The sequence below is a fragment of the Mus caroli genome, chromosome 2, assembly GCF_900094665.2.
Source record: "Mus caroli chromosome 2, CAROLI_EIJ_v1.1, whole genome shotgun sequence".
In the NCBI taxonomy this organism is placed as follows: domain Eukaryota; kingdom Metazoa; phylum Chordata; class Mammalia; order Rodentia; family Muridae; genus Mus; species Mus caroli.
In genome coordinates, this window is record NC_034571.1 from 231,899 (window position 1) to 258,508 (window position 26,610).

The window sequence follows — 26,610 nt, forward strand, 5'->3', positions numbered from 1 at the left end:
GTGCTATTTCCTGCTGAGTCATCTCTCCAGACCTCAAAGAGACTTTTTAAAACCCCAGTTGATAGACTGCCCAGTGTTATAATTCGATTTCCTCCTCAGTTTGGTCTTATTGTCCCATTTTTCTTTCTTTAGGTTGGACTTGTTCTACAGTAGATGAAGATGTTATTTCTAGAAGGCAACATTCTCATTTGTTAATATTCTATTTAGTGACGCCTGGAACTGTCATTCCAAAGAAGAATAAAAGCACAAGTTGAGTGAAATTGAAGTAGTTGTTAACAATCAGAATAGATGGCCAACTGTACACATTTCTAGTTAGGGTGTTGGGAGCCAGTCTCCGCTGTTGACTAATGTGGGAGGGATTAAAGGTGTCCACAGAGCTCTCACTGCAAAGAGAAAAGTGGGACTGTCTCTGTGACCCAAACAGAAATGGCAGCATCATGTTAAGAAAACCTTTGCTGTTAGAGTCACTGCTGCTTTTCTGTTTATTAAATGGTGATATACTTGTAAAACAGAACAAGGATCCATATGTGTATCACCTTACATGATGCCACTGGAATGTTTATAGAATTGACATGTGGTAGATACTTAAGGAGCAATATGAAAATGTACCAGTGACTTAGCACATTTATTATTCCATAAGCAAATACACAGGTCTGTCCCATAAGCATAGTAGCCAAATCAGTACATTACAGGTTTGTCTTCTGCTCTTCAGCAGGCTAGTGGATTGTTTCAAAGGCAGAGTTTGGGGCAGTTGTTCAGTGTGCTCACTAGAGAGCACACCGCTGACTGATGAGACCTTGCGGCTGCTGTGCAATCTCATTTCTCAGCAATGTGAAGGATGTGTGAGGGAAAGGAAGTCACAGCTCTAAGGTCAGATTAAATGCCCAGAGGAGTGGAGTCGTGCTGTCAGCACACAGATGGTCTGAATGTTTTTATTATGCAAAATTGCACATGTTCCTTTATGCTGACTTTTATTTATCATGAAAATTGTCATGCTAATGGAAAATGTCTTACTTGTAAATAAGTATTCATAATTTTGTTACTGATGTTGTTTTTACCTAGAATTTGAAAACCAAGTTTCACAGTGTACATATATGTGTATATGCTGCCACTAACCCAAGGGAAAATAAAATACTAAACAAGGCCATTGTATAGCCTGGGCCTTTAAGTCAGATGCCACAAAGTAGATACTTCCTGCCTTTACTACAGTGCCTCCGCTCCAGTCCAGACAATATGGCATTTCCTTCCCTACTAGAAAGGAGTCACCAGACATGACTGTAGGCTGTCTCACCTGTTGGCTGTTCTATACAGCTCACAAACTGAGAATGGTCTTTTTTTTTTTTTTTTTAAATGGTTGGGGGAAATAGTCCAAAGAATGACGTTTTGTAGCATGCAAATCTTAGGAAATCCAAACATTTTATCAGAATACAGACACATCTTCATTATGTCCTAACTATGGTTGTCTCATGCTACAAAGGGAAATCAAGTAGTTGTGACAGACTGAACTGTATGTATTGCCTGCAAAGTTAAAAAAATGTTTGCTCTCTGGCCTCTTGTGGACAGGTCCTAAATAGGCCACAAATTGTGCCATTCCTGATACTACCACTAGAGAGGGCACCTGAGCCCCACAAGTGGTGCAGAAGTGGGACCAGTGCTGGACACAGGACAGATTTCTCATTATACATGTCCAACTGTCACATTTCTAACAGAACACCTTCAGGAAATGAAACTACCTATTCATTACAGCACTGTGTGGAAAGTCAAGCAGTAGGTGAGTCAAGTCAATCTGGATCTACGGCTCTTTGACAATTATTGCATTCATTTTTATGTCTTATACAAATTAAATTTTCAGGTCAGAATTTTGTCATGGGCTTATTTATTACTTACCTCATGAGGAAACTGTTAAACCATTCCTTCAGAGATGTGTTTATTGCACATTGCAGTTGTTATAGAACTTTAAATACACTAATAGTTAACCATGTGTCTTCATAAGTTAAGCACATGAGCAGTTGGTATTTTAGAGAATTAGTAGCCAGAGCAACTGCTTGGATATAAAATAACTGTTAAAAACATATATAAAAGCAACAGTCTCAAGTTAAGTTATATTGCCCTATACTCTCTATATCCATATTGTTCTGTAAAGTTTCTTTCCTTCAAAAACAGGAAATTTGTCACCAAGTGGAAAAAAGTGGTACAGTCCATAAGTTCATCCAAAACTTGGGATGAAAAAGTTTTGCTATCCTACTCACCTCCTAAATTCCAGAATGACTTCCAGACAGAGTGGATTTGTAAAGTCCTGACAGCTCCACTCCCAGCCAGAAAGACCCATCACTATCTTGTCTGTCCTCGTGCCACATGTCAGCTAAGTTACTACTGTAATAAGTTCTGGCTTAGGTTTTGTTTTTAGTCTTGTTTGCTTTGATTTTTGTTTTTGGTGCTGGGGATCAAGCCAGGGATAGTATGTGCTGGTAAGCACATATTCTGCCATAGAGCTCTGCCCCTAATGTACTCTTGATAGATGTTATATATTACAAGGAAACTGATGATGCACAGGGAGGGAATTCTTATGAAACAACCTTATCAGGCTTTTGTTCTGTGTCAATTAAGCCTTTCTCCCGAGCCTGCCTTGATGCTTACCTACAAAGAAAGCCAAATTACCACAAAGTAAAAATGACATGCCGCTCTGAAGGCAGTGAACTGCTTAGCATTTAGTGTCTCTCTCCGTTTCAACTGAGGACTTTCTTCAGTTGCTTCACCCACCTTGCTAGACCATGTCTGTGGCCCATTTTCCAAGTTCGGTAGAGAAATGTTAAAGTGCTATAGGAAACTGATGTTCTTGCAAGCAAGCATTGTACCAGCCTTTAAAGCAGTGAATTTATATGCGCATGGACATTAGTCTTAATAAACTTTGGTTTTGTTAATCATTGTTTTGAGTGTTTTCTGTACTTCATCTGCCCCACCCAAAGAGAAAAGCACCTCCATGCAGAATCCTAAGAATATATGTAAGTTTTGATTTTATTTCTTTCAGTGCTCATTTAGACATAGCCTTACATGAAGTGACAAGTCATACAAAACTACTTGGAAATGGACTTTTTACTTTTGGGTGGTTTTCTTATCTTACTAGGGTTGGGAATGAGCTTTTTTATTTTAAGGGGTTGTAATGTTGCAGCTGAAGCTTGTCCACCTTCAGCAAGCTTCCTCTTACTAAGTTTTGTAAGGTCATCAAATGAAGTGTCCAAAATCTCTTTGTCCTGGCTTTCCGAGGGTTCAGTCTCTAAACTGTCTGTGGGACCTTGGGTTCTGTCTGGAAGCCATGGCACATTTAAGCTGGGCACCCTGGGAATGATGGCTCCTACTTCATCAGCAAAGTCCCTGGTGTTCTTTCTGAAACCCAAGGCTAGCACACATTTTAAGCCAATGACAGGAGCAATTCTCTCGCTGAGCTGAGGTACCTGACAGGCAGGAACAGTTCTGCTTAGACTCAGCTGAATCAAGTGTGAGGTGATGATGGCAGGCTTGACTGACTTACACACTAGAACCAGGAGCAGTTCATTCCTCTCCAGAGCTCTGGTGACTTCATTAACACCAATGACCAGCTGTTTTCTGACATGTACAGGTGTCCACCCTGACACCAGCAGATCCCCATCAGGCTCTTTTGGATCCTCGCTAATCTCAATACCTGGCCCACAACTTTGCTTTTTCATAAGAGCTGTTTTTTTCCTTTTCTTCTTATCTTCAATTTTCTGAAGTCCAATCGATTTAAACTTATCTTCGAGAGTCTGTAATATAAAGTGTATGTCTTCTCTCTCCAAGGTGCTCCAGGAAATAACATAAGGGTTGTTTAGTGATGTTTTTACAACCAGAGGTCTAGTCTTCCGAATAGATCCCCTCTTTGGTGCCTGAGGGGCTGCAGCCATCTTGAAAACCCTTTGGAAAGAAGCAAAATGATGAATGAAACTCCTGTCAGCAATGCATGTCTTGAGAACATTTTGGCTGTAGTCTCCAGTCTCTGTTGTTTTTGTTTTTTATTCCAGGCTGATATGCTACAGCAAGTCTAATTATATGGGCCCAACTAGGTAACCAGTCAGAGACCTTCTGTGGCACAAAGAAGACTTTTAATTCTATTTTTTCATGATGCTCAACAGGCAATGTGAAAGTGACTGGTGTTAATCTTACAGATTTGTGAGCATCTTCCAAACTCTAATTGGAATTCCACTCATTTATTTTAAAAATGTTAAAAACATTTGTTAGGTTTGGGGTCATAGCACATGTGGTCAGAGGACAGCTCTATTAAAATGGTTTTCTCCATGTGAGTCTCAGGGGAATGAACTCAAGTCACAGACTTGGTAGTAAATGCCTCTTCCCTCTGAAACATCTTGCCAGCCCCTCATTCATTCATTTATAAGCACATTTACTGAGTTACTGCAGTGGGCAGATGGTGTTCCAGACACAAATGCTGGTGGGCTCTGAAGTCCCTATGTCTGCCCACACAGAGCTTAACCTTCTGTAGTCTCTGAAGTTCATAATGAACAAGGTCAGATTTTAAGAACCAAAACAGTAATAATCTATGTCCATGGCTAAAACTTTAAAAGTCTCCCTCCTCTCACGATCCCCAAGTTCCTAAAACATTTGAAACATGCAGGCCCATATTTTCCCTCTCACATGATTATAAGATGACTACTTTGGCAGGCAATTTCATGAAAAATAAAAAAATATGAAATTCAGAGATTAATCCATTAGGGAGAAGTAAATGGGCTGAGCTCCTTCCAAAAGCAAATCCGAAACAAAACACTGGTTTATTTGTTCTTCCTAGTGACTATATCATATTAACCTTACAGACAAGTTAGGATGTTAACTGCTCTCTTGTCGGGCATTCATTCATTTAAAGCCTGTTTATCCTTCCCAAAGGCAACTGTATACCTCTCCTCTCAGTTGTCTCCTTAGAGTTCATCTGAGAACTATGAAGACCCAGTTGACAAATAAGTTCCCCTGCTTACGGTTCCTCTAATTCAGGGCACTTTCTCCACGCATCTTGTTCCTAACAAACTTAGAGTTCCCTGGCATGGATTAGGAAGCAGACTCACTGTACAACTCACAACTAGTTTTTCTAAAGACTTCTCTTAATCATGGATCTATCTTAGAAATAACCTGTGGCTTTTAAGAACCATCAGATGGCTGACTCACCCTAGAGCCTACTGAGCTGGAATATCTGGGAGTCAACTGTGCCACAGGTGCTGGTAAAAAGCTGCCCAACATTTGGAGGTGTTGATGTGAGGCAGGTGGCATCTCCAGACTGCACAGCCTTTGGAGATGGTGTTGCGCTCACTCCCAGTAAGAGCTGCAATCTTGATTCTGTCAGTGCTGCCCACTGCTACAGACACTGGCTATAGCTGCTTCCATAATAACTACTTCCATCAATTCCCATTAGCTGCATGCTCCTCACCAAATCTAGCGAGGTGACCAGCAGCTGATAGCTAGCTTTGAGTAAAATGACCAGGAAGCAAGGGACAAATGGTCCCACCACAACGCTTGCCAAACTGCAAGTCAGTTACTGTCTCTGCCTAGCACGGGGGACACTCACAGATAGATGCTCTGCAACCAAGGGACTGCAAGATTGAGATGCACGTCTCTGATTCACAAGAACCTGGAAAGGGAGATGAAAAAAAGCCAAGCCTACATAAGATGACCGCCATGCAGTACGAATTTTTAAAATGCTGAATAGTAACAGGTTCACAGAGCTTGATCAAGTACCTTGCCAACTATGTCTGCAAGCTGCTACTGCCTACAGGACCAGTTACAAACTCAAAATGTTTACTCCCACTTCTCAACCATTTCAAACATTTCTCCTTTCACTCATCACCCATATTACAGATTCTGGCTACTTAATGAGGCCTCTGGTTTCTTATGTCCTTATTCAACGTACACTGTGCCTGGTGGAGCACTTACATACATTTTTTTCTATCAAATTATTATGAATTATCCTTGATGTTGCAGGCCATTAGGCATTGGGCAAAGCAAAAAGCTTCTGCGAGTAATAAAAACGGCTCACTCTAAAGCCAGAATAGTGAGGTATCTTGAACAGGCCTTAGTTGAAGTCTCTGGAGGAAACGACCATTAACCAACTGCAAACTAAAATATTCCTCCTTTGAAGGAATTCTTTAGATAGCCGAAGAAGGAAGCGGGCAGTGAGGGATTACTGAAGAACATTAAAGTAAGTTCAATATCGGTCGAACAGAGATGCTAGAGTTGGAGATACTGGGTAAGGACTAGAGCCTTTCAAGAAGGGCGGCGCGATTAGAAACGCGTCACAGAGACCTTGATTTGGGAAGAGACCCTAGAAAGGCTGTCAGCAGCAGAGAAGCTCCCGTGGTCTCGGGAAGACGAAGGAGTACCCGCAACACACAACGCGACGGAAGGAAATCCCCGGAGGCAGGGATCGGCTGAGACCAGCCGGAAAGAACCTCAGGGAGAGCGGGCACTGGATGACCCCCACCCCACGGTGACCCGGGTGCCCACGGGCCGGGACTCGGGCCACAGGCACGCAGGCGCCCACCTGAGCAGAAGCGCCCCGCAGAGACCACGTGACGGATCGCTTCACTACGGCAACTCGGTCACTACCGGGAACCACAGCGCCCGCTCCACGTGCGCCTGCACTGAGCGTGCGCAGAACACGAGCTCCGCCTACCTGCCTTGCATTACGTCACTCCCAGTCAGGGACGTCAGGCGTGGTGTGTGGACTAAACCTGGCACAGCACTGCGCAGGCGTGTATTCTGTCTCGCGAGATTCTGTGGTTGCTGTAGTAACCAGCCTCTCCCTTCTGACTGGTAGTCCAAAGTTGATGATGCACCAAGCTGTTCCTGGAGCTCGTTTCTGTGAGAGGTTCGTCTCTCCTTTTGGCTCTCCGTTTTTAGCCCAGTTGCTTCTGCCTTGCTGTCTCTTTTCGTTCTGGGGATGCAAAACTCCAGCCCTTATAGCCACCCATTCCCCTGCACGCGTCCCCGCGCCACGAAAATCAAATAAATAGGGGTTATAGGGTTGCATGTACTTAGAGATTATGTGGAGAATCTTGACCTCTGAAAGGAAAAAAGGGGCTGCTTTTAGTTCCACAGCAGTACTCCAGAGTACCCCGGCAATATCTGTTGTGCCTTCTGACTAACGGAGACAAAAAATAAGAAAGGTTATGAAACAAAATCACTGGAAAATTACAGACAACTGGTAAGCAGTGGAATAATGTACTAAAGATTAAAAATTACGCCGGGCGTAGTGGCGCACGCCTTTAATCCCAGTACTCGGGAGGCAGGCGGATTTCTGAGTTCGAGGCCAGCCTGGTCTACAAAGTGAGTTCCAGGACAGCCAGGGCTACAGAGAAACCCTGTCTCGAAAAACAAAACAAAAAATAAATAAAGGGCTGGAGAGATGGCTCAGCAGGTAAGAGCACTGACTGCTCTTCCAGAGGTCCTGAGTTCAAATCCCAGCTCACAACTATCTGTAATGGGATCTAATACCCTCTTCTGGAGTGTCTGAAGACAGCAACAGTGTACTCAATACACAAAATAAATAAATAAATAAAAATTACTTGACAGGAATTTTTTTTTTTTGGTCCTTTCTGTTCATATTAATTTGGGAGGATTCAGGCCCTTCTCTTTATCTTCCTTTTTTTCTCGATGTTTTCATTGCTCATTTTAGACTAACATATAGGATCTAGCTTCTACGTTTCCATTATTCACCACCTATTGAACATTTAAACAGAACAAACACTGTTGCTTGTGGTCAAAAATTGTTGAAGTTTTTACAGGAAAAGCGTGCTGTAGGTTCTATCACAAGTAGATGAACCAGATTAAGTTCGGAGGAGTTTTGACTGTGCCAACAGGTTTTTGTCTTATAAGACGTCCTTTATTATAACCCGCAGTCGTGTAGCGCTAAAGACAAATCGCGATGGTAGAATTGAAATACTAAAGGTTCACATAAAATCCTGGCTCGTGGAAGACTGAGACAGGAGGCTGCAGACTGGGGCTTCGGGGCCAGAACCTGCACACACCACAACAGAAAAAAATAAAAAAGCAGAAAGAGGGGCGAGATAATGAAGTAAAAAGGTAATGGCTATGAGTGTTGTCCCACCAAAGTTCCAGCTCTTACATTACAAGCCTCTGCCGCCAGGCTGCTATGTTGAAACCCTAACCTTACTACTAACTAGTGTCCCTACACCTCAGGCAAGTTAATTAGCCAACTATGAAATGATAAAAATAGCGCCTATTCTGAGGATTAGAAGAATATTCTGTGTAAGATGCTTACCGCAGTGCCTGCCACATGGTACGTGTCTGACAAACGGAACCGCTATGACCCAGTGACAGCTGTGGCAGAATTAAGTTAATACAAATTATATATAGCCTCTACTATTTTGGGCCTTGTTTTCTATTTGAGAATTTAGCAATATTTCCACAAGGATTTTACCCAAAAGAATATATCTCAAAGGTAATTTCTTTCCGTTTGTGCAGCACAACTTCAGCTTATGTTCAGATTTTTTTCTGCAAATATATGCTTCCCGTAGTTCCCTAAATAGTGTGTATATATATATATATATATATATATATATATATATTTACATGTGTGTGTGTATATATATATATATCAAACCAAATGGTCAATTTACTTTTTAATTATAGCTCTTATTTTACATCAATTCAGTTTATGTTCAGTTTTTTTTTACATATATATGCTTCCCATAGTTCCCTAAATTACTATGCATTTGGTAGTCTATATATACACCAAATGGTCAATTTACTTTTCAATGATAGCTTTTATTTTACATTGTAAATAAGTTATGTTTGTGAATAAACAGTTTACAAATGTACCATTTATGATCATAGTTAATTTTATAAATATCTCAAAATATTTTAATAACTTAGAAGGTTTATAAAAGTGTTCTTTTTGTATTAACTCTTCAACTGCTAGATTTAAAGGATACAACAATATAACATTAGCTTAAGAGTCTGAGTCAGAAATCGTAGCATTAGAGCTGACAATACAGTCTGTCAACAAAATGTTCAAGAATTGAACACTAGATTCTTCTTGCTTGCATGGAATTCTGAGTTTAGCCCAGCATTTTATGCTATTGTGGTTTTGTGGAGTCTACAAACATACTGTTAATAACGATTATTTTTAGTTTTTTAATTAGTGTATAGTAATTGTCCAGAATATCCACTTCATTATGGCCTTTCCTGCAAGTCTACAATCAGTCCAACATTTAAAAGTCAGTTAACTGGGAATGGACTTTAGGAACGAGCTACCAAATCAAAGCACAGGCTCCGAGTCTGTGCCGTTGGAGGGTCTATAGCAACATCTGTGTCCAGGGCAGCAATATGAATGGGAGGTGTCTTGAGCACTCGGGCCATCCCCAGGCGACAGTGGGTAGCAGTGCCACCCTTCCATAGATCAGATCAGTAAAGAGAAAAGGCACCTGGTAAGGCTCAGAACATTTGTGTATAGTCATGTAAGCACAAAACCAACACTAAGTCTCTTCCCTGTATGTCGAATCCCCCAGAGACGCTATCGGCCATCCCTGAGGTCAGGTAACAGGGGTTATGTGTATTCTCTCTGGGTTAAGGAACCAACTCTGAAGAACGTCAGCACATACAGTGCTATAGTTAACACCGCTACACCCAGCGGTAGAATGGAGAGGCAAGGAAAAGGGAAGGAAACAGCCACAGTCTCAACTGAGGAGAGGTAGCGGAGGCATGCGTGCACCTGCATGTTCGCCTTAGTAAAAAAGAGAGAGGAGATTAAATGAGCTCCGAGACACTGGACTGGTATGAGTTACCTCCCAGATACTCCCTCCCGCTCCTGTGGCCAATTAGTCCTCCATGCCCAGAGAGCAACCAATAGGAGAGACGGGAGGAGGAGCACTGCTCTTTAAGCGGCGGAGCCCTGGGGACTCTCACTCTGAGCTGGGAGAGTCAAAGCATTCCGTGTCTCATCACTATGTCCTTGCAGGTAAGCCAAATCTGGGAAGGCCACGCCAAAGCGAAGCGCTCTGATGGGGCGAGAGGAGGCGTGGTAGCCCTGGGACAGGGCAGGGGCAGGTAACCCCCAGGAGCCTTCTGCTGCTGCGACCCTGCAGTGACTCCCACAGCTGCCTAAGCCATGTGGAGCAGTATATTTCACAGTATACTGCACTTCACCATCTGTTGACAAGGACCCAGGATCTCCATAGCAACCTGATTGGCCCTCAGGGATAAATTACCCAGATCTGAAGAATTGACAAGCTCCTGGGGGCGGGGGCTTCTTCGCCTCTCTCTCTTAACAACTCCAGAAAGCAAGTGACATCCACTGGGGTCTCCACGTCCCCTTGCTCTTGGGGACCTCGGGAGATTTTCATAGATGTGTTTTGTTGAATAACAGGGCTAGACTATGAAGCTGACTTTACTGTTTTATTGATGAGTGAAAAGAGAATAAATATGAATTAAAACCAGGAAGCCCTTTTCTCAGATAAACACATATAGGTTGCTTTTATATATATGCCATTTTCTATGTGTGTATAATGAAAGGTGTGTGCGCACGCACACGAGTTCTATCTGCTGGCAAGCCTGGTGATCAGAACCTTCAGAATGCACATGGTAGAAAGAGAGAAGTGTCCCTTGCAATTGTTCCCTGACCTCCAAATGCATGCCATGGTACATGTGCACCTGCATATATGCCATAATAAACATAGAGCAAATAAAAGAGGAGAGAGGCGGTTAAATGAGCTACCTCCATGGGCAGCATTTAAAGCAGCAGGAGAAGGGAATCTTTAGAATTTAAAAGTTAAAGATTATCACGAAGGGACAATGGCTAAGGCATATGAATGCCACCCTGACAATAGAGCAGCATTGAAGGCTAGCCTTAGTTCAATAATTAAAATGGATACAGGGTGTGGGTTTCTATTACTATCAGTGTTGAATGCATTAAATCTATTATTGCTGTAATGAAAACGTTCTTTCATTTCGATAAAATAAGATTCTAGTTTTTAAAAATATATACTTGCTTGATATCAGCATCAGTATGATCAAAGAAAACTGGAATTGCAGTCACTGAAATTTTAAGTCACATTAAGTTTATGCTTAAAGAATAAATTGTTACAAATGAAAAGTTCTTAAAACATACGTGTATTATTTCAATTTGAAATTCTTTTTTTTTTAAGATTTATTTATTTATTATATGTAAGTACACTGTAGCTGTCTTCAGACACTCCAGAAGAGGGTGCCAGATCTCGTTACGGATGGTTGTGAGCCACCTTGTGGTTGCTGGGATTTGAACTCTGGACCTTCAGAAGAGCAGTCGGGTGCTCTTACCCACTGAGCCATCTCACCAGCCCCCTGAAATTCTTACCAATGTAATAATAAAACATGCATTATATTCTAGATGTGGGAGTGTTAGTTCAAGCCAGGAGTGACAGTACACACCTGTCATCCCAGCACTCAGAACTCAGAGACAGGAGAATCAGGAGTCCTAGGCCATCCTTAGCTAGGTGGCAGACTCGACAAAGCAGTGTGCTACATGAGACCCTGTTTCAGAAAACCACAAAGTACTTGAAGCAGAAGAGAAAGATAAAGGCAGGTTAGAAACTCATTAAGAGAAGGGATGAGGCATGTGTGGATCAGTCTGCAGGTTACTTAGCATTCGGGAGTCCCTGGGTTCAATAGAAACGTAGGGTGATCGTTTAAGTGTGATGTTCCAGGATAGACAAGGCAACTTGTGCAAACCCTAACACACTCATGCTCTCTCAGACACACACATACACACACAGACTCATGCACACTGACACACACACCCTCACACAGACTCATGCTCACACACATACATACAGAGACTCATGAACACTGATATATACACTCTCTCTCACTTATGCTCACACACATACACACACATAGACTCACCCACACTGACATACCCTCACACACCTCATGCTCACACACATACATACACATAGACTCACCCACACTGACACACACATCTTCACACAGACTCATAGGTACTCACACATGCTCACACAGACTCATGCACACTGACATACACACTCTCACACACCTCATGCTCACACACATACACACACAGACTCACATTGACTCATGCACACTGATGCACACACACTCACACATATACTAGCAGTTCATCAGCACACTGAGAGAACTGGTAAGTACTTGTTACAAACACTGTAACCATGGGAACCCGGTAGATACCAAAGATGTGGTATTTTCATAATTTGTTCCTGGGTCTAAAATGATTTCGAAAATCCAAGTTTAAAATTATAATAAAAGTAAAAAACATATTGGAAAGCCAGCAGCTAGTGCTGGCTAGGGTATTCAAATGCCTTTTCTCTTCAGAATGGAAATGGCGTTAGGATAGACATTATGTACCTTCTGGGTGTTGTTAATGGCTCACTAGTGGAAACGAAAGTGAGGGCATGTTCTTTGTTTTTGTTGTTGTTGTTTTAATACTGGTATAAATGTTGGCAGAATCTCCCAATTTTGTTTATAAATTATAACACAGATCCTTTGTTTTGTGTGTGGGGGTGGAGGGGTTAATTTTTCAAAAAAGAATCTTGCTATGTAGCACAAGCTAGCCTCCAATTTCAGCTGATCCTACTGCCTCAGCTTCGCTAGTGTTAGTATTGCAGGTGTTTACTTTCACACCTGGTCTGACCGACATTTTACTTAGACTCGTGTCCTTCCTAGATTATGAAGATGAAGCAGGGGGGTGGGGCTGGGGCTGGGGCTGGGGCTGGGGATGTATCTCTCCTGGTCTGGAGATGTAGCAGTGGTAGAATGTTTGCAGGAAACCCTGACCTTGACCCCAAACACCACAGAAATGGGGGAGGGGAACATGTCTTTAATTCCAGCACTTGGGAAGCAGAGGCAGGTGGACATCTGAGATCAAGGCTAGCCTGGTCTATAGCTCGAGTTCCAGGAGAGCCAGGGCTAAACAGAGAAACCCTACCTTGAAAAACCAACCAGCCAACCAAACAAGAATAGTGGTGTGTGTGGAGAGGTGATTTTATAATCAGAAGACACACACATACACACACACATGCACACACACAGTGTGTGTGATTCAAATAACTTAAGTACTTTGACTGAGGAATTTATTTTCCTAGTTCAGTGTTCAGCAAGGGAGAGCTGCTCAAAGGGCTTTATGAAGCTCCTGTGTGGGCTGGCTGTTCTCCTCACTGTCTACAGGAGGTGACGTAAGTCAACTGTGCGTCACCTTCAGGGGCTGTCTTCAGAAGGGAGAGATTTGATCAGAAGTGTCCAGAAGTCCCCTGTGGTCCTTTGATATGGTGTCCTGTGCTCATTGTGAATGTCATTCCCGACACAGGATGGGAACAGGAGGGCCTTAAAGCACACTCATGAACATTCCCGGGGCGGATAAAGGTCATGCCCAACAAAGACGCTGTAATCTTACTCAGCAAAGACAGAATTGCCTGCCATAGAGCCCAGATCCCAGAGCACAGGAATATAGGGAAGGTGGCATTCCTTTGGCCCAGAGTGCTTTGAGAGTCACTGTCAACTGCCACACATGCATGCAAAGATGTTTCAACTGTGATAACTCTCTGATCCACTCACCAAGGATGTACCTAATGGTCTCTGACTTGACTCCTGCCCTGAGTCAGCAGATGAGGGCTTGAGAGTAGATACAAAGGTGAATGTAAGGTAATTACATAAATTAAGATAGTAACATAAATTAAGTTACGCCTACCCTTTATTCTGAGTATCTCAGGGAACACACGATGGAATTCGACCCAGCCTTTATGTTCAGCCCTAGTGATTTCCATCCAGAATGTCAGGAGCAGCTTTTCCAGTCTGTGCTGCACACTGGATGCCTGCATACCCTTACCCAAGATTCACTGTAAGCATGGCTTCTGAGGCAGGCTCCTTCCCATATCTTTCCTGCAGCCACTCTCATTCCCACCTCTGTTGTCAGAACAATGGCTGCTCACCCACTCTTCTCTGTAAAGTGATTTCTCTCCAGCGTTTGTTATAGAGAAAGGAGAGGGGAGGGAAGGGGAGGGAAGGGGAGGGGAGGAGATATTACCAAAAAAAAATTTTGTTCAGGATGAGACACATTTTCTAATCAACCCAAAGTAAGATAAACAACTTCATTTTCCTGGAAATCAGTTGACATGAGACATAATTATAAAAAAATTAGATTTTATGTATGAACCTGTCTTGCAGGTGAGTATGTGCACCACACGTGTGCCTTTGGCATGTCCTTGCTATCTTTTACCCTAGGCTGATTTTGACCAGGCCGCACAAGACGTGAGGAAACTGAAAAGCAGACCAGAAGATGAAGAACTCAAGGAACTCTACGGGCTCTACAAGCAGTCAGTCATTGGAGACATCAACATTGGTGGTACCGGATCTTTGTTTCAAACAGACAGATGTTCTGGATTGCAAGCTATTCATAGAAGCGCAGTGAAAAGTAACACTGTAACTTCCCCCTTTTCTTCACAGCATGCCCAGCAATGTTAGATCTAAAGGGTAAGGCCAAATGGGAAGCTTGGAACCTCCAAAAAGGTTTGTGACTCTTAAACAAGGTTAAAACAAAACTTGTTCGCCTCTGCCCACACCGGTTGGTGAGATAACGTCTGTGTCTCTCTAGGGTTGTCGAAGGAAGATGCCATGTGTGCCTATATTTCTAAAGCGAGAGAGCTGATTGAGAAATACGGAATTTAGAATGTAACAGAGGAATCAGACCTCCTTTGGAAGCCTTCATATGCATCAATAATTCTCTAAACAAAATCATGGATCTTTTCTATTAGGATGAGTTATGATACTCAGGACTGTCAGCAAGGCTACCTGATTTTACTCACTTGAGCAAGGTGACTTTAAAAAGTTCCTTTCCAAATATTGTTTTTGTAGTATGCATATGTGCTTTAATAAATATACTTTTTTGCATTTATGTCTGTGTGTGGATATTTATATGTGTGTGTTGTGCATGTGTGAATGTGGAGGCCAGAGGACAGCCTGGGGTAATTTTTCCCTGGTACGCTATTTACTTCCTGTGATGAGAGATCTCTCATTGGTTTGGAGCTCAACAAGCATGCTAGACTGACTAGCCCAAATGTCCTCTTATCTCTTCCTCTTCAGCACTGACATTACAGAGGTGGCCCAGCATTCCAGACATGTTATGTGAGACCTGGGGCTTGAACTCAAGTCTTTATGCTTACAAGGCAAGCTCTTTACTGACTGAGCCATCTGCCCAGCCCCAGCACTTTTCTTGACTTTATCTGTTACTCTACAATGAGTTAGTGCTACTGGGCCAATCAAAGAAGTTTATTCAGAATTAACAGAAGTCAGACTCTTTCCCAGTGCTTCAGGAAAAGGAGCCCGAAGGGTCACAAGTTAGGACAGCCTGAGCTACATGGTGAGCCCCTATTTCAAAAATACAGAAAACCCTAAAACTGAAGGGAAAGGTACAGAGATCAGATAAATCGATGAGTCCCTGTGCTGCACCACATAGCTTCAGGCTCCCACATCCGTGAGCACTGTGGAGTGACAGGTAAACTTGGCTCCAGGCTGCTAGTTGATATGGAAAAGTTACCTAACCAGGCTTTGGCTTGGCTACTCATGGAAGAGCTTTGAGTTCCAGCCAATCACTGAGGTCTTCCTATCACCGTGAACAGTAATCCCTAAGAGCTGTTTTGATAAACCAGCAACTACTCTTTCTGGTGAACTAGGTCTAATGTGTATCTCTAAAGATTAAACTTTGAGCCACAGTGTACTTAAGAGAAGTCATGATTTCTCTCTGTCAATCACTCTTGCCACTAAAATTCTTCAAGAGGCTGCAGGTATAACTCTGTTTGGAGGCACTTTGCTGATAAAATGTTGTATAAATGGCAATCAAATTAGATTCTAATGAAATACTGAAGGATTCTACTAGACATTTTCTTTCTTTAGCAATATTTTTATTTATTCTTTGAAAATTTCCCAAGTGTAAACAGTGCGTTTTGATCATACCCACTTCCCGCTGGCCTTTCCAACCCCTGTGACGGACATCCCTGCCTCCCAGCTTCAGAGTCCAATTAGAGCTGCCTGCATGTGCTACAAGGTGTGGTGTCATTTACTGGAGACTCGGTAACCTATTGGTGGCAAAGTCCCCCAAAGAAAACCCACCCCCTCTTCCCTCTGCAACTGTCAACTCCCAATAATGCCTCTGCTCCACTTCAGCCCGTGTCCTTTCCCCAGAGAGATAAATGTTCCATGAAGAAATTCATTAATACGCATCTTTCCGACCTCTAAGAACTAAAAGCTGGACCTGGAGGAACAGCCTGTGATCAGTTTGCATATTAGAAACCCCAGAGAAAACTCATCTAGAAGCAGTCTAGTGAGGAGAGCTCCAAACACTTGGCTATGTAGTTCTTGATAAAGTCCTCGTTGTCCGGTTCCATCAGATAAAAGTGGTCACCTGGCAGCTTGAGGACATCAAACTTCCCACTGGTTATGTCTTTCCATCCTGAGAAGTACACAACATTGTATTCAGTGATTAACAGCATCGGCAAAAGACAACAGAAAATCTGCTTCCAGGTAAAAATAGCACCTGGTGAAGTAGTTCACTGAGAGCTGACTCTCAATGATTGAGTTACATCCAGGGTCTCCAGTTCTGTGCATCCTGTATTTTTAATCACTTGAAACCCTATCAGTATTCAGTGATGTGACCTGGATCCTCATTGTACAGGAGACCAACATGTCTTTGTCTCTAGCCAGTAAGACTTGGGCAGATTTCCTATCTATTTCAGTGACTACTAGTTGGCATTTGCTCAGAACAACACATATATTTCAAGTAAATTCCCCCCAATTATAAAAGTGGTTTCACCTTCTATATCCTTCACTACATCTTCAGATCCAATAAAGCCCGTTATGTCCCGAGAAAGAAGAGCTTTGGAGGGTTTGTCAAAGCTGTAAACATGAAAGAGCTTGTTAGGAGTTTTCATCTTTATCATCTCAGAATCTTTTCCTCTTCCTGGACTTCACTGAAATGAAACAGGGCAGAGCCTCGCTTCTTACCCTTTCTTCCACTAGTCCCAACAAGAAAGACAGGCCCAGGGGCTGCCTCTCTCCATCAGAACTGACCTGAGGTTCACGCAACCCAGGCTATTTTCCCATCATGAGCGAAGCGCTAGAGTCGAATTGACCTTCTAGAAATAGAGAATGAGGGCTGGAGAGGTGGCTCAGCTGTTAAAGGCAAGGCTCACAACCACAAATGTAAGAAATAGACGATAGCCTTGTCACAGTAGACTTGACCCAGCTGGAGAAAGAACCAGGGAACTTGGAAATGATCATTAGAAGTGACCTAAGCAAGGAAACCTTACAAAGACAGGACAAAATGTTTCAGAGGTTGGGACACATCTGTAAGCAAGAGGTTAGTAAGTGTGGAATCCGTGGCAGATGGAAGCTGGAACTGCACAAGGAGAGATGAGAGGGACCCTCAGGCATGTCATGAACATGGCACACATCCACACAGGCAGACAAAATGCTCGTGCACATAAAGTAAATGCTTAAAGTGACTTCAGGTGGGAAATGGGCTAAGCTGAAGCATGACGTCATCCAGTCATCACAACCCCATGAGCTGTTACTAATGTTTTACTGCATAGACTTAAACACACATGATCAGAGCATCATAACTACTAAACACACAGGCAGAATGTTTTGATCTTAAAGGATGGACTCTGGGGAAGACATGTTTATCCACTGAGCACACCTTGATTATGACAAGCCTTCTTGCACACCATCTCACTGAATGTACATAGTGATGTTAGTGGGCATAGTAATACATGGGCATAATCCCAGGGACCAGGATGCTAAGGCAAGAGGATAGCAAGTTCAAGACCCATCTTGCCCACAGAATAAATCCACTGGTAACCTGGGCTATATAATGGGATTATAGTTCAAAAACTGCAAGGGCTATCGAGCATCTCAGGGGCAGAATGTTTGCTTAGGCTGAACAGAGCCCTGGGTTCCCTCCCACCAAATCAACAAAACTTTTAAGTTGGCAATTATAATTATGTGCGTGATGTTTTGACAACTATGTGGATTAAAGCCACTAAGCCAAGCTATATGGCATCTCCCTTCTTGTTCCTTTTGATGGTGTGAACATTTAAAAGCCACTACTTGGGTAACTGCACTCACCATGGTGTTCAGTGGATCTCCAAACTGTATTCTTCTTGTCCACTGAAACTCTCTGCTCTGCCTAGCATCTCCTGTCAATAGTCAAATAGTAAACTGCATTGGACTCTGGGTCTGTATGTTGATGTTCATCGATTCCACATGTGGGAGGCTGTGGTTCACATTTATTGTTATCATATATATGTTCTCCAAGCCTATAGGCCTCATTGCTGATTCATTTCCTTTGCTGTGCTTTAGGATCATAGCTTTTTGAAAAAGTCATCACCTAAAATAACATCATACAAATTTTTCTGTATGTTTTTTCCAGAAGTTTTATTGTATTGGATATCTTGTTTCTACAGTTGCCTTTTAATTCAATTTGAATTGATTTTTGCACACATATAAACACACACACATATATTATTGACTAATGTATGTGTGAAGTAAAATTCCAATTTTCTTCTTTTACAATGGATATCACTTTTCTAAAACTGTTTATTAATTAAAGAAACTGTGTCCTGGGCCAGCAAGATGGCTCAGTGGGCAAAGATGCTTGCCGCCAATCCTCACTGCCTGAGTTCAATTCCTGGGACCCGCACTGTGGAAGGAAAGAACCAAGGCACAAAAATTGTCATGTGACCTCTGCATGTGCACTTTAGCATACACACACATTCACCCACACACAGGTAAGCAAATAAAACACGCTAAAGAGCATGTCCTTTACCCATAGCATATTCATGAAAATACATTTTGACACTTAGCGTAAATATATGGATTTATTTGTGGGCTCTCTAATGCTGTACATCGGTTGGTGTATCTCTTAATAAGCCAGTATGCTACTGCTTCAATCCCTAAAGCTTATTTTTTAATTAATAAATTTTTAAAAGAATTTGTAGATTATGGAGAAAAGCAGATGCCACAGCACTGTCTCAGGTGTCCCTGCTCTTGGCAGCCCCCTGTTATCCCAATGGTTGTACATTACTGCTTCAATCAACAAATAAAAAGCGGCTAAATGGAGACAGCTGCACACAAACTGATCCTTTTTGAACACATTGAAACCCAGCTCTTAGTGACCCTCAATACATCGATACTGACTATAGCCACCATTGCCACTGAGATGTACACAGAGCTCCTGAGCTTGTTTGTCCCCAACATTAAGGTCTTTGACCTGTCTTTTGTTGATTTGTCTTTTTAAGGATGTAAGGAGAATCTAGTTTCATTCATCCACATATGAATATGCAACTGGTCGAAACTCAGACCCCCATAACAGTGAAGGCTCATTTCTGTGCTCTCTCCCATTCCAGGGGTCTGCATGTCTGGCTATGTGTTGCTTTCTTTCCTATGGCTCTGTACCATGATTTGAAATTAGGTATGATGATACCACCTTGACTATTTTTTATTTGTTTGTTTTGTTGGTTGGTTGGTTTTCTGGGAATTTCTTTAGCAATTTAGTCTTATGTGCATCCACATGAATTTTAAGGATTTTGCCCCTATTCTTATGAAGACTATTATTAGAATGTAAATGGACACTGAATTGATTGTTTTTAGATTGTTACTGCATATTAGCTCTTCAAAATGTATTCTCTCCCTCCTCCCTTTCTCTCTGTCATTCATTCAATGGATAGGACTTAAATCTTGACTCTGGCCTAATTCAGAAACACAAAATAGCTTACCTTGGTGAGGAGATCGGTCAGACAGAAACAAAGAGAAGGGGGTGAACCTGGAGCACGTAGGGTGTCGGGAAGAACTTTGTGAGTGAAGATGGGTGATGAATGGAGAGGCAGAGAAAGGATGAGGTTGTCTCAGTTCTCAGGATGCCTGTGTCAACTTACACACCAGCACCCACTCACAGAGAGACACACAGACATGCACACTCACAGAGAAAGACACACACAGAGACACATTCAGAGAGACACACACACTCACAGAGACAGACACACACATTCACAGAGACAAACATACACAGGGTGCATGTGCATACATCTCAGTTACTTACATGAATTTTTTCACAATGTCAGCATCTGCCTTCAGCAAAGGAATGCATTGCTTCAGAAAATCCTGGTCTTCGATGAGATGCTTGGGAGTGCCTCCAAAAATCAGAAGGTGATCTCTTATTTGTTCTTCTGACAATTTGTTAAGATCAGGAACTTGAGGCCGGAATACTGACTTGAAACACCAACAAACACAAGGCTGAATGTTCATGAAACCCACTAGCCCAAAACCTCAAGCTACCTCCTTAAATCAAGGAGGGTCATAGTAACCTTAGATTCATAGTGAAACCCAAATGGCACTCCTGATTTAGAATGCTAGGTCAGTCCCAGCCTGTATGGAGGGAACAGAGATGCAACTGCCAGGGACAGAAAGCAGAGAGAGGCAGCATCACCTCAGAGGGACAGGGACAAAGAGAAAACAGTCTCAGAAAGGCTGAAGTTCATTTCGAGGAGGATGGAGAGAAACACATTGAAAGACCTGAGGGGGTTCACTAGTGCCCAGGATTGCTTGCCTGCCAGCCTGGACCAAAGGAGAGCAACAGCCCAGTCATTAGTACTCCACTCCCCTCTTCTTCATTCCCCATCCCGGGAAAACCAGAACTTACATGAGGGGCAGAGGCACTGGACACAAAGATATGCAGCGGCTCCATTTTATATTTCTCCTTTAGGTGCAGTGCAGTAATAAAAGCAATGTAGGATCCCAAACTAAACCAGGAAAGAGGCAAACATGATAGACAGTGTTGGGGAAAACTCACAGTAACCCTGTATCACAAACACAGCAGTAACTGGGGTGGGCAGAAGTTAAACTGGATGTTATCTGGTTTGCAGAAAGCATATCACTGATGATGCTTGTAAGCAGTGTTTCAAGCCTGAGAGGTGGTTTTGTCTGTGAAGCACTTGTCTCACACTTGTGAGGAGGAGCCCAGTTCCAATCCCCAGAACCAATGTAAAAAGCTGAGTTCAGCTGCTCGGGCCTGAAATCTCAACAGTGCAAAAATGAGGGACAGAGATAGGAGGACCCCTGAAAAATCGTGGTCCTGCTAGCTTGGCCTCCATGGTAAAATCTCAGGCCATTGAGAGATCCCATCTTAAATAAAAGTTAGCCAATAAAGCAAGGGCCAACACCCATGGTCACCCCCCCCCACTTTCCCATGTATTTCAGGCTCATGCACACATACACTCACATATATCAGACACACAGAGAGAGAGAGAGACAGAGACAGAGACAGAGACAGAGACAGAGACAGAGACAGAGCAAGCAAGGGGGGGTGGGGAGGAGGAGGGAGAGAGAGGAGAAGGGGGCAGAAGGTGAAGAAGGGAAAGAGAGGGAAAGGGAGAGAGAGAGAGAGAGAGTCTTGAAGTCAGTTTATATTTCTGTTGGCATAGGTGATTGCATACTGTGTAAAGATTATACTTTTATTATCCAAATATGCTGGTTTCTTTATGATTACTATTAATTTAATATTTTTATTTGATTTTAATTATGTGTATGCATACATGTCTGTGTGTGGGTGTGTTCACATGAGTGCAGCTGACTATGAAGACCAGAGGCATCAGATCCCTAGGAGCTGGAGTTACAGGCAGGTGTGAGAAAGTGATTGGTGGGACTCAAACCAAGGTCCTAAGCAAGAGCAGAACACACTGTTAACCTCTGAACCTTCTCTGCAGTGCTGCCGCCACCGGTCATTTAATCTCCAGAGAGAAGAACTACTCCGTCCAGCTAATTTAAAGGCCTAAGAAATTTGTCCAAGATTGTGGCCTGAAATTAGGTCTTGGTAAATACATATTATTTCCATACATATTTTAATTTGAAATAAATAGAAGTTTCTGATAGAGTCTTCCTTTGAGGTGTATCTCCTAACAAGTGGAGAACTGTAACACCTGTGGTTGGTGCTTACTATCCAATGTTCTGTTTTAATAAAAGAAAAAGCTGTGTCTCAAAAACACAAAGTAGGAACTTTCTAGGGCCCTAAGTGTACTAGGCAAGTGCTTTAGCATTGAGCACCTCACTAAGACTCACGCAGGTTGCTTACAAGATCTAAATACCTGTGGCCAAAAAATGCAAACGCTTTGTCATGGATGATGGGCAACAGGGCAGTCACAATTTCCTCAGCTATCTGGTAGATGTCATTTGAGAAAGGTTCTTGAAGTCGGGTTTCTCTTCCAGCCAGTCTTACAGCATGCACTGGAAGTTAAGAGACAGGTTACTTACACACAAACAGAGAAGTTGGTTAACAGGTTAACTCAGACAAATGGATGGAAAAGCCTTAGCCCTATGTTACACGATGCGACCCATTTCAAAGAAGCAGATCGTAGTGCTCTAACTTGGCATGGTGTCTGTGAGGCCAAGCTTGCCTGTCAGCTGGATTGGATCTGGGGTCCAGTAAGAGACACACTTCTGACATCCATGAGAGCATCAGTTGCTATGTCCCTGTTTCACTTCCTGCTCTGATTTTGTTCAACAGTGGTCTGTGATCAGAAAGTGTAAGCCAGATAAACCCTCCCCGCCCCTCAGTTGCTTTGGGTCATGTGTTTTATCACAGAAACAGAAAGCAAACTAAACAGGCTCCATCTCAAGTAAACAAAAGTATTACAATAATGTCTTTAAGATCCACTCATACACAAATCATAGGGCCTTCTTCTTTTAGTGAATGGACAATTTGAGGTCTGCAGTAAGTACTGGGGGAGCCATAAGTAAAGGATTTAGAATTCTTGAGGGGACAGAGGCAAGCTGAGAAGACACTTCCAAGAAGACACCTTCCTTATAAGGGTAAAATGCCGGAAGAAAGAAATGGCTGGGGCAGAAATTCTATAAAAACGAAATATCGAACCATTAAGAAGACTATAGAACCAGCAACCTACAGAAACAAGGTGCCAATGTTTTCTCTAAACTGCACTTCACTGTATCAACACAAGAGGGCACTCCTGAACTAAGAAACTGAGCTAGCAACTGGTTCCAGCCCAAGGATGCAGAAGTGGTAGATCATAGTCTCTGGCCAGTGAAAATACTCAATAAAGCTCTCATGGAGGAGGCAGGAGGGGGAGGGGAGCAATGCCCCAAATTAATTAATTAATTAATTAACTCCAAAAGGAAATTTAAAGTTCTGACTAGAGGGGCTGGAGAGATAGCTCAGAGGTTAAGAGCACCGACTGTTCTTCCAGAGGTCCGGAGTTCAAATCCCAGTAACCACATGGTGGCTCATGTAATGGGATCTGATGGCCTCTTCTGGTGGGTCTGAAGACAATGACAATGAAATAATAAATAATGAATAAAATCTTTAAAAAAAAAACAAGAATAAAATTCTGACTAGAAACATCCAAATGATTGGATAAAGACTGCCAGGAAATAAAATGAATAAAAATACAAAAGTTATTTCAAAACTGAAAAAAAAAAAACAAAAAAACAAAAAAACCTAACCTCTCCCTGTGATAGGCAGGGCAAAGTATGTGTGGACCCAGAAAAGAGAAAGGAAAGGACTCAGAAAAGAAAACAAGGTTGCAAAGGGGTCTGGAGCGCTGGCTGCCTGGATTTCCAGCACCTACACAATGGCTCACAACCATCAGTAACTCCTGTCCAACAACTTCTTCAGCTCTCCACGGGCATCTCACAGACATGGCACCCAGACAAAACACCAACATTCAAAAAAATAGAAAAGAAACCTTAAACAGCAACAATCAGAAAACATCTAAGAAAAGTAAGAGAACTTCCCTGGGAAAGAACTCAGATGCCCAGAGGGTAAGGGCCCCTTCTGTCTGATGACTTGAGTTTGACCCCAGAACCCAGAATGATGACTCCTGAAAGGTGTTCTCTGACCTCCACACAGGCTCTGCACCCACTCACCCCAAATAGTATTAAAAGTTAAAACAAACAAAATGAGCCTTCTTCAATAACTGTATCTCATCTCAAATCAGGTTTGTAGTGACTGAGAAAACTGACTCATGATAACTAAGTTAGAACATTAGGATCTAGGAGCTAGGGATATAGTTCAGTTAGCAAGATACTTGATGTGTTGTGCCAGGGAGGCAGGAAGCGAGAGTCCATGGGACTCGCTGTATACCAGCCTAGCACTATCAGTGAGCTCGAGGTCCTGGTGAGGGACCCTGAGAAAAGAGGCAGACAGTTTCTGAGGGATAACCACACACACACACACACACACACACACACAGAGAGAGAGAGAGAGAGAGAGAGAGAGAGAGAGAGAGAGAGAGAGAGAGAGAGAACACATTTGAGAATTAAAGATAGAAAAAAATTAAAACTTCAAATGAATACATCTTTATAAGAGAGAGCCAATCGGGGTGGTATTGGGCTTGCTGACAGATTTGAAACAAGACAACAGCAAATCAAATCTTGGCAGGGGCTCAAGAGGGTACAGACAGTTGTAACCCATGTCCTCTGTGAGAATGGCTCTACAGATGCAGAGACTTGTCTGGTCTAAAGTACTGTACTAAATGAGGGGTTCCTGTTCTTTTTCATTCTTTCTTTATTTGGGGGTGGTTACGGTTTTGAGAAAAGACATTTAGATGGTGGCATGCCACAAAACCAGGTTCTATATTGTAATAAAAGAGTTTCAGGGAACACCAAGTGATTCATAAAAGATTGGGAAAGCTCTACCAAAATATGGTGTGGTGGCAAATTTTGCTTGTCAACTTGACACACCTAGAAAGAAAAATCTGAGTAATGACTTTCATCAGACTGCCCTGTGGGCATTTCAATGAAACATTTTCTTTTTTCTTTTCTTTTCTTTTTTTCTCTTCCTTTCGTTCTTTCTTTCTCTTTCCCTTTCTTTCTTTCTTTCTTTCTTTCTTTCTTTCTTTCTTTCTTTCTTTCTTTCTTTCTTTCTTCCTTTCTTTTTTCTGAGACACGGTTTCTCTGTGTAATCCTGTCTGTCTTGGTACTCACTCTAGCCCATGCTGGCCATGAACTCAGAAATCCACCCACCTCTGCCTCCCAAGTGTTGGGATTAAAGACGTATGCCACCACTGCGCAGAGAAACATTTTCTTGATTGCTAATTAGCATAGAACAATTCAGCCCACTCTGGGCATTACCATTCTTAGGCAGATGAGCCTGGGGTGTAGAAGAAAGGTAGCTAAACATGGGCCTTGGAAGAGCTCCATAAGTTTCTGCTTCAAATACCTGTCTTGGCTTCCCTCAGTGATAGACTATAGACTCCTGTATGCTAACACAAACCCTTTTCTCTTCAAGTTGTCTTTGGTCACTGTGTTTATCACAGCAACAGGAAGCAAACTGGAACAGGTGAAAACAAGAAAAGACAACATCCCAGGTTGTATTTAACATCTGACAACATCCCAGGTTGTATTTAACATCTGACCTGTGCAGACAGAAGCTTCAAACATTTCTGAAATGGACTCTTAGTGGCTCTAAAGGCTGAAGGCTACATAGCAATTGCCTTTAAATTGAAATGTTCCATCCTGGATAGGAGCATCTTGGGACTCCTTAAGTCTAAGGAAGTCAATGGAACTTTCATGGCTAAAAAGGTCAGCAATTCACAAGTCTCAGAAAGTTCCTTAAACTTACACGGCCTTTCCCAAAGATTATATAACCATTTCACATTGCTGGAGAGAAGAGACTTTTGAACTAAAAGAGTTGCCTGTAAGCCATACAGGGAGCTCCACAGATGCAGCTATCACAAGCTATAGTCTATGCTGGGATGAGCGTCTGGGAATGTGCCGACCTTTGAGTCATTCATAATCTGGCAAGGAGCTTCTCACTCATAGTCTTGTAAATAACACCCCCCCCAAAAAAAAAAAAACTCACTAGCACATTATGTTAGGATTGAGTGGAGTTCTGTGGTGGTCTGACAAATCTTGAACAAAAAGACATTTACTGAAATCTTTCCAGAGAAAGTCACAAGCCACCAAGATTCTCAGTTAATAAACAGCCCCAGTTACAAATGTCTATTCACTTCATTCCCTTCTGTAAAATGGAAACACAGTGTGTGTAAGATGTAAAAAAAAAAAAAAGAGAGAGAGATAATAACACTATTAAGAAAGATTCCGCACGCCAAATGGAGAAAAGGACAAACTTGATGATGTAGATCTTATAGCTATATAGTAAAATTAACACTCGATACAGAGAATGCACATATCGTGCTAGCAGTCACAGAATATCTGTGAACACTGATAATGGTTAAAGGAAAAGTCACAGACAATTCTACACAGTAAAGGCAGAATCACCAATCTCTGAAACAAAGCAAACTATCTGGGAACCACCAGTGTGAACATCAGTATGCTTCTAAAGCTCCTCTAGCCAGTTTAACAAACAGACAGACAGACAGACAGACAGACAAAACAAACAAACAAACAAACGCATCGCTGCTCACTTCCAAACAAGCTGCTCACTGTTGGATGAAAAGGGAAAGACAAAATAAGCCATAGAGTTTAAAAAAACAAGGATGGGAAAATGTTGGGTAATGCTGGGGGTGGGGGGTGCATAGCTGGGCATGTGCACATGAGTGCAGG

The 26,610-nt window shown here is 42.4% G+C and overlaps 4 protein-coding genes across 11 annotated transcripts in view; 2 read left to right on the top strand and 2 right to left on the bottom strand.

The window, feature by feature from the left end:
* Nmt2 (N-myristoyltransferase 2) overlaps nt 1–2,921 on the top strand; it is a 43,261-nt gene extending 40,340 nt beyond the window's left edge. For all 4 annotated transcript variants that reach the window (XM_021154409.2, XM_029472588.1, XM_029472591.1 and 1 more), the window contains one exon: nt 133–2,921. In XM_021154409.2, the coding sequence (XP_021010068.1) occupies nt 133–153 (21 nt within the window). In that variant the 3' untranslated portion in view covers nt 154–2,921. The remainder of the gene's footprint in view (nt 1–132) is intronic.
* Rpp38 (ribonuclease P/MRP subunit p38) lies at nt 2,911–6,652 on the bottom strand. 3 transcript variants are annotated; one of them, XM_021154415.2, is made up of 3 exons: nt 6,554–6,652; nt 5,582–5,644; nt 2,911–3,927 (listed from the first exon to the last, which is right to left on the bottom strand). In XM_021154415.2, the coding sequence occupies exon 3, from the start codon at nt 3,915–3,917 to the stop codon at nt 3,075–3,077; it is 843 nt and encodes a 280-aa protein (XP_021010074.1). In that variant the 5' UTR covers nt 3,918–3,927; nt 5,582–5,644; nt 6,554–6,652; the 3' UTR covers nt 2,911–3,074. The 3 variants fall into 3 exon arrangements, with proteins under 3 accessions (XP_021010074.1, XP_021010081.1, XP_021010087.1); XM_021154422.2 differs by lacking the exon at nt 6,554–6,652 and adding an exon at nt 6,316–6,540; XM_021154428.2 differs by lacking the exon at nt 5,582–5,644 and having other exon boundaries at nt 2,998–3,927.
* A 3,269-nt stretch (nt 6,653–9,921) lies between these two features.
* Acbd7 (acyl-CoA binding domain containing 7) lies at nt 9,922–14,934 on the top strand. 2 transcript variants are annotated; one of them, XM_021156920.2, is made up of 4 exons: nt 9,922–9,991; nt 14,266–14,383; nt 14,488–14,550; nt 14,636–14,934. In XM_021156920.2, exons 1-4 carry the CDS (start codon nt 9,980–9,982, stop codon nt 14,707–14,709), a joined length of 267 nt encoding a protein of 88 aa, XP_021012579.1. In that variant the 5' UTR covers nt 9,922–9,979; the 3' UTR covers nt 14,710–14,934. The 2 variants fall into 2 exon arrangements, with proteins under 2 accessions (XP_021012579.1, XP_029330420.1); XM_029474560.1 differs by having other exon boundaries at nt 14,266–14,386; nt 14,636–14,894.
* Nucleotides 14,935–15,924: 990 nt separating this feature from the next.
* The window catches only part of Olah (oleoyl-ACP hydrolase), a 48,861-nt gene continuing 38,175 nt past the window's right edge, over nt 15,925–26,610 (bottom strand). Inside the window, exons 5-9 of one of the 2 annotated variants that reach the window (XM_021156754.1) lie at nt 22,176–22,314; nt 20,735–20,834; nt 20,135–20,304; nt 16,850–16,932; nt 15,925–16,489 (exon numbers count right to left, since the gene is read on the bottom strand). In XM_021156754.1, coding sequence (XP_021012413.1) covers nt 16,347–16,489; nt 16,850–16,932; nt 20,135–20,304; nt 20,735–20,834; nt 22,176–22,314 — 635 coding nt within the window. In that variant the 3' untranslated portion in view covers nt 15,925–16,346. The remainder of the gene's footprint in view (nt 16,490–16,849; nt 16,933–20,134; nt 20,305–20,734; nt 20,835–22,175; nt 22,315–26,610) is intronic. The other variant, XM_021156755.1, reaches the window with a different exon arrangement.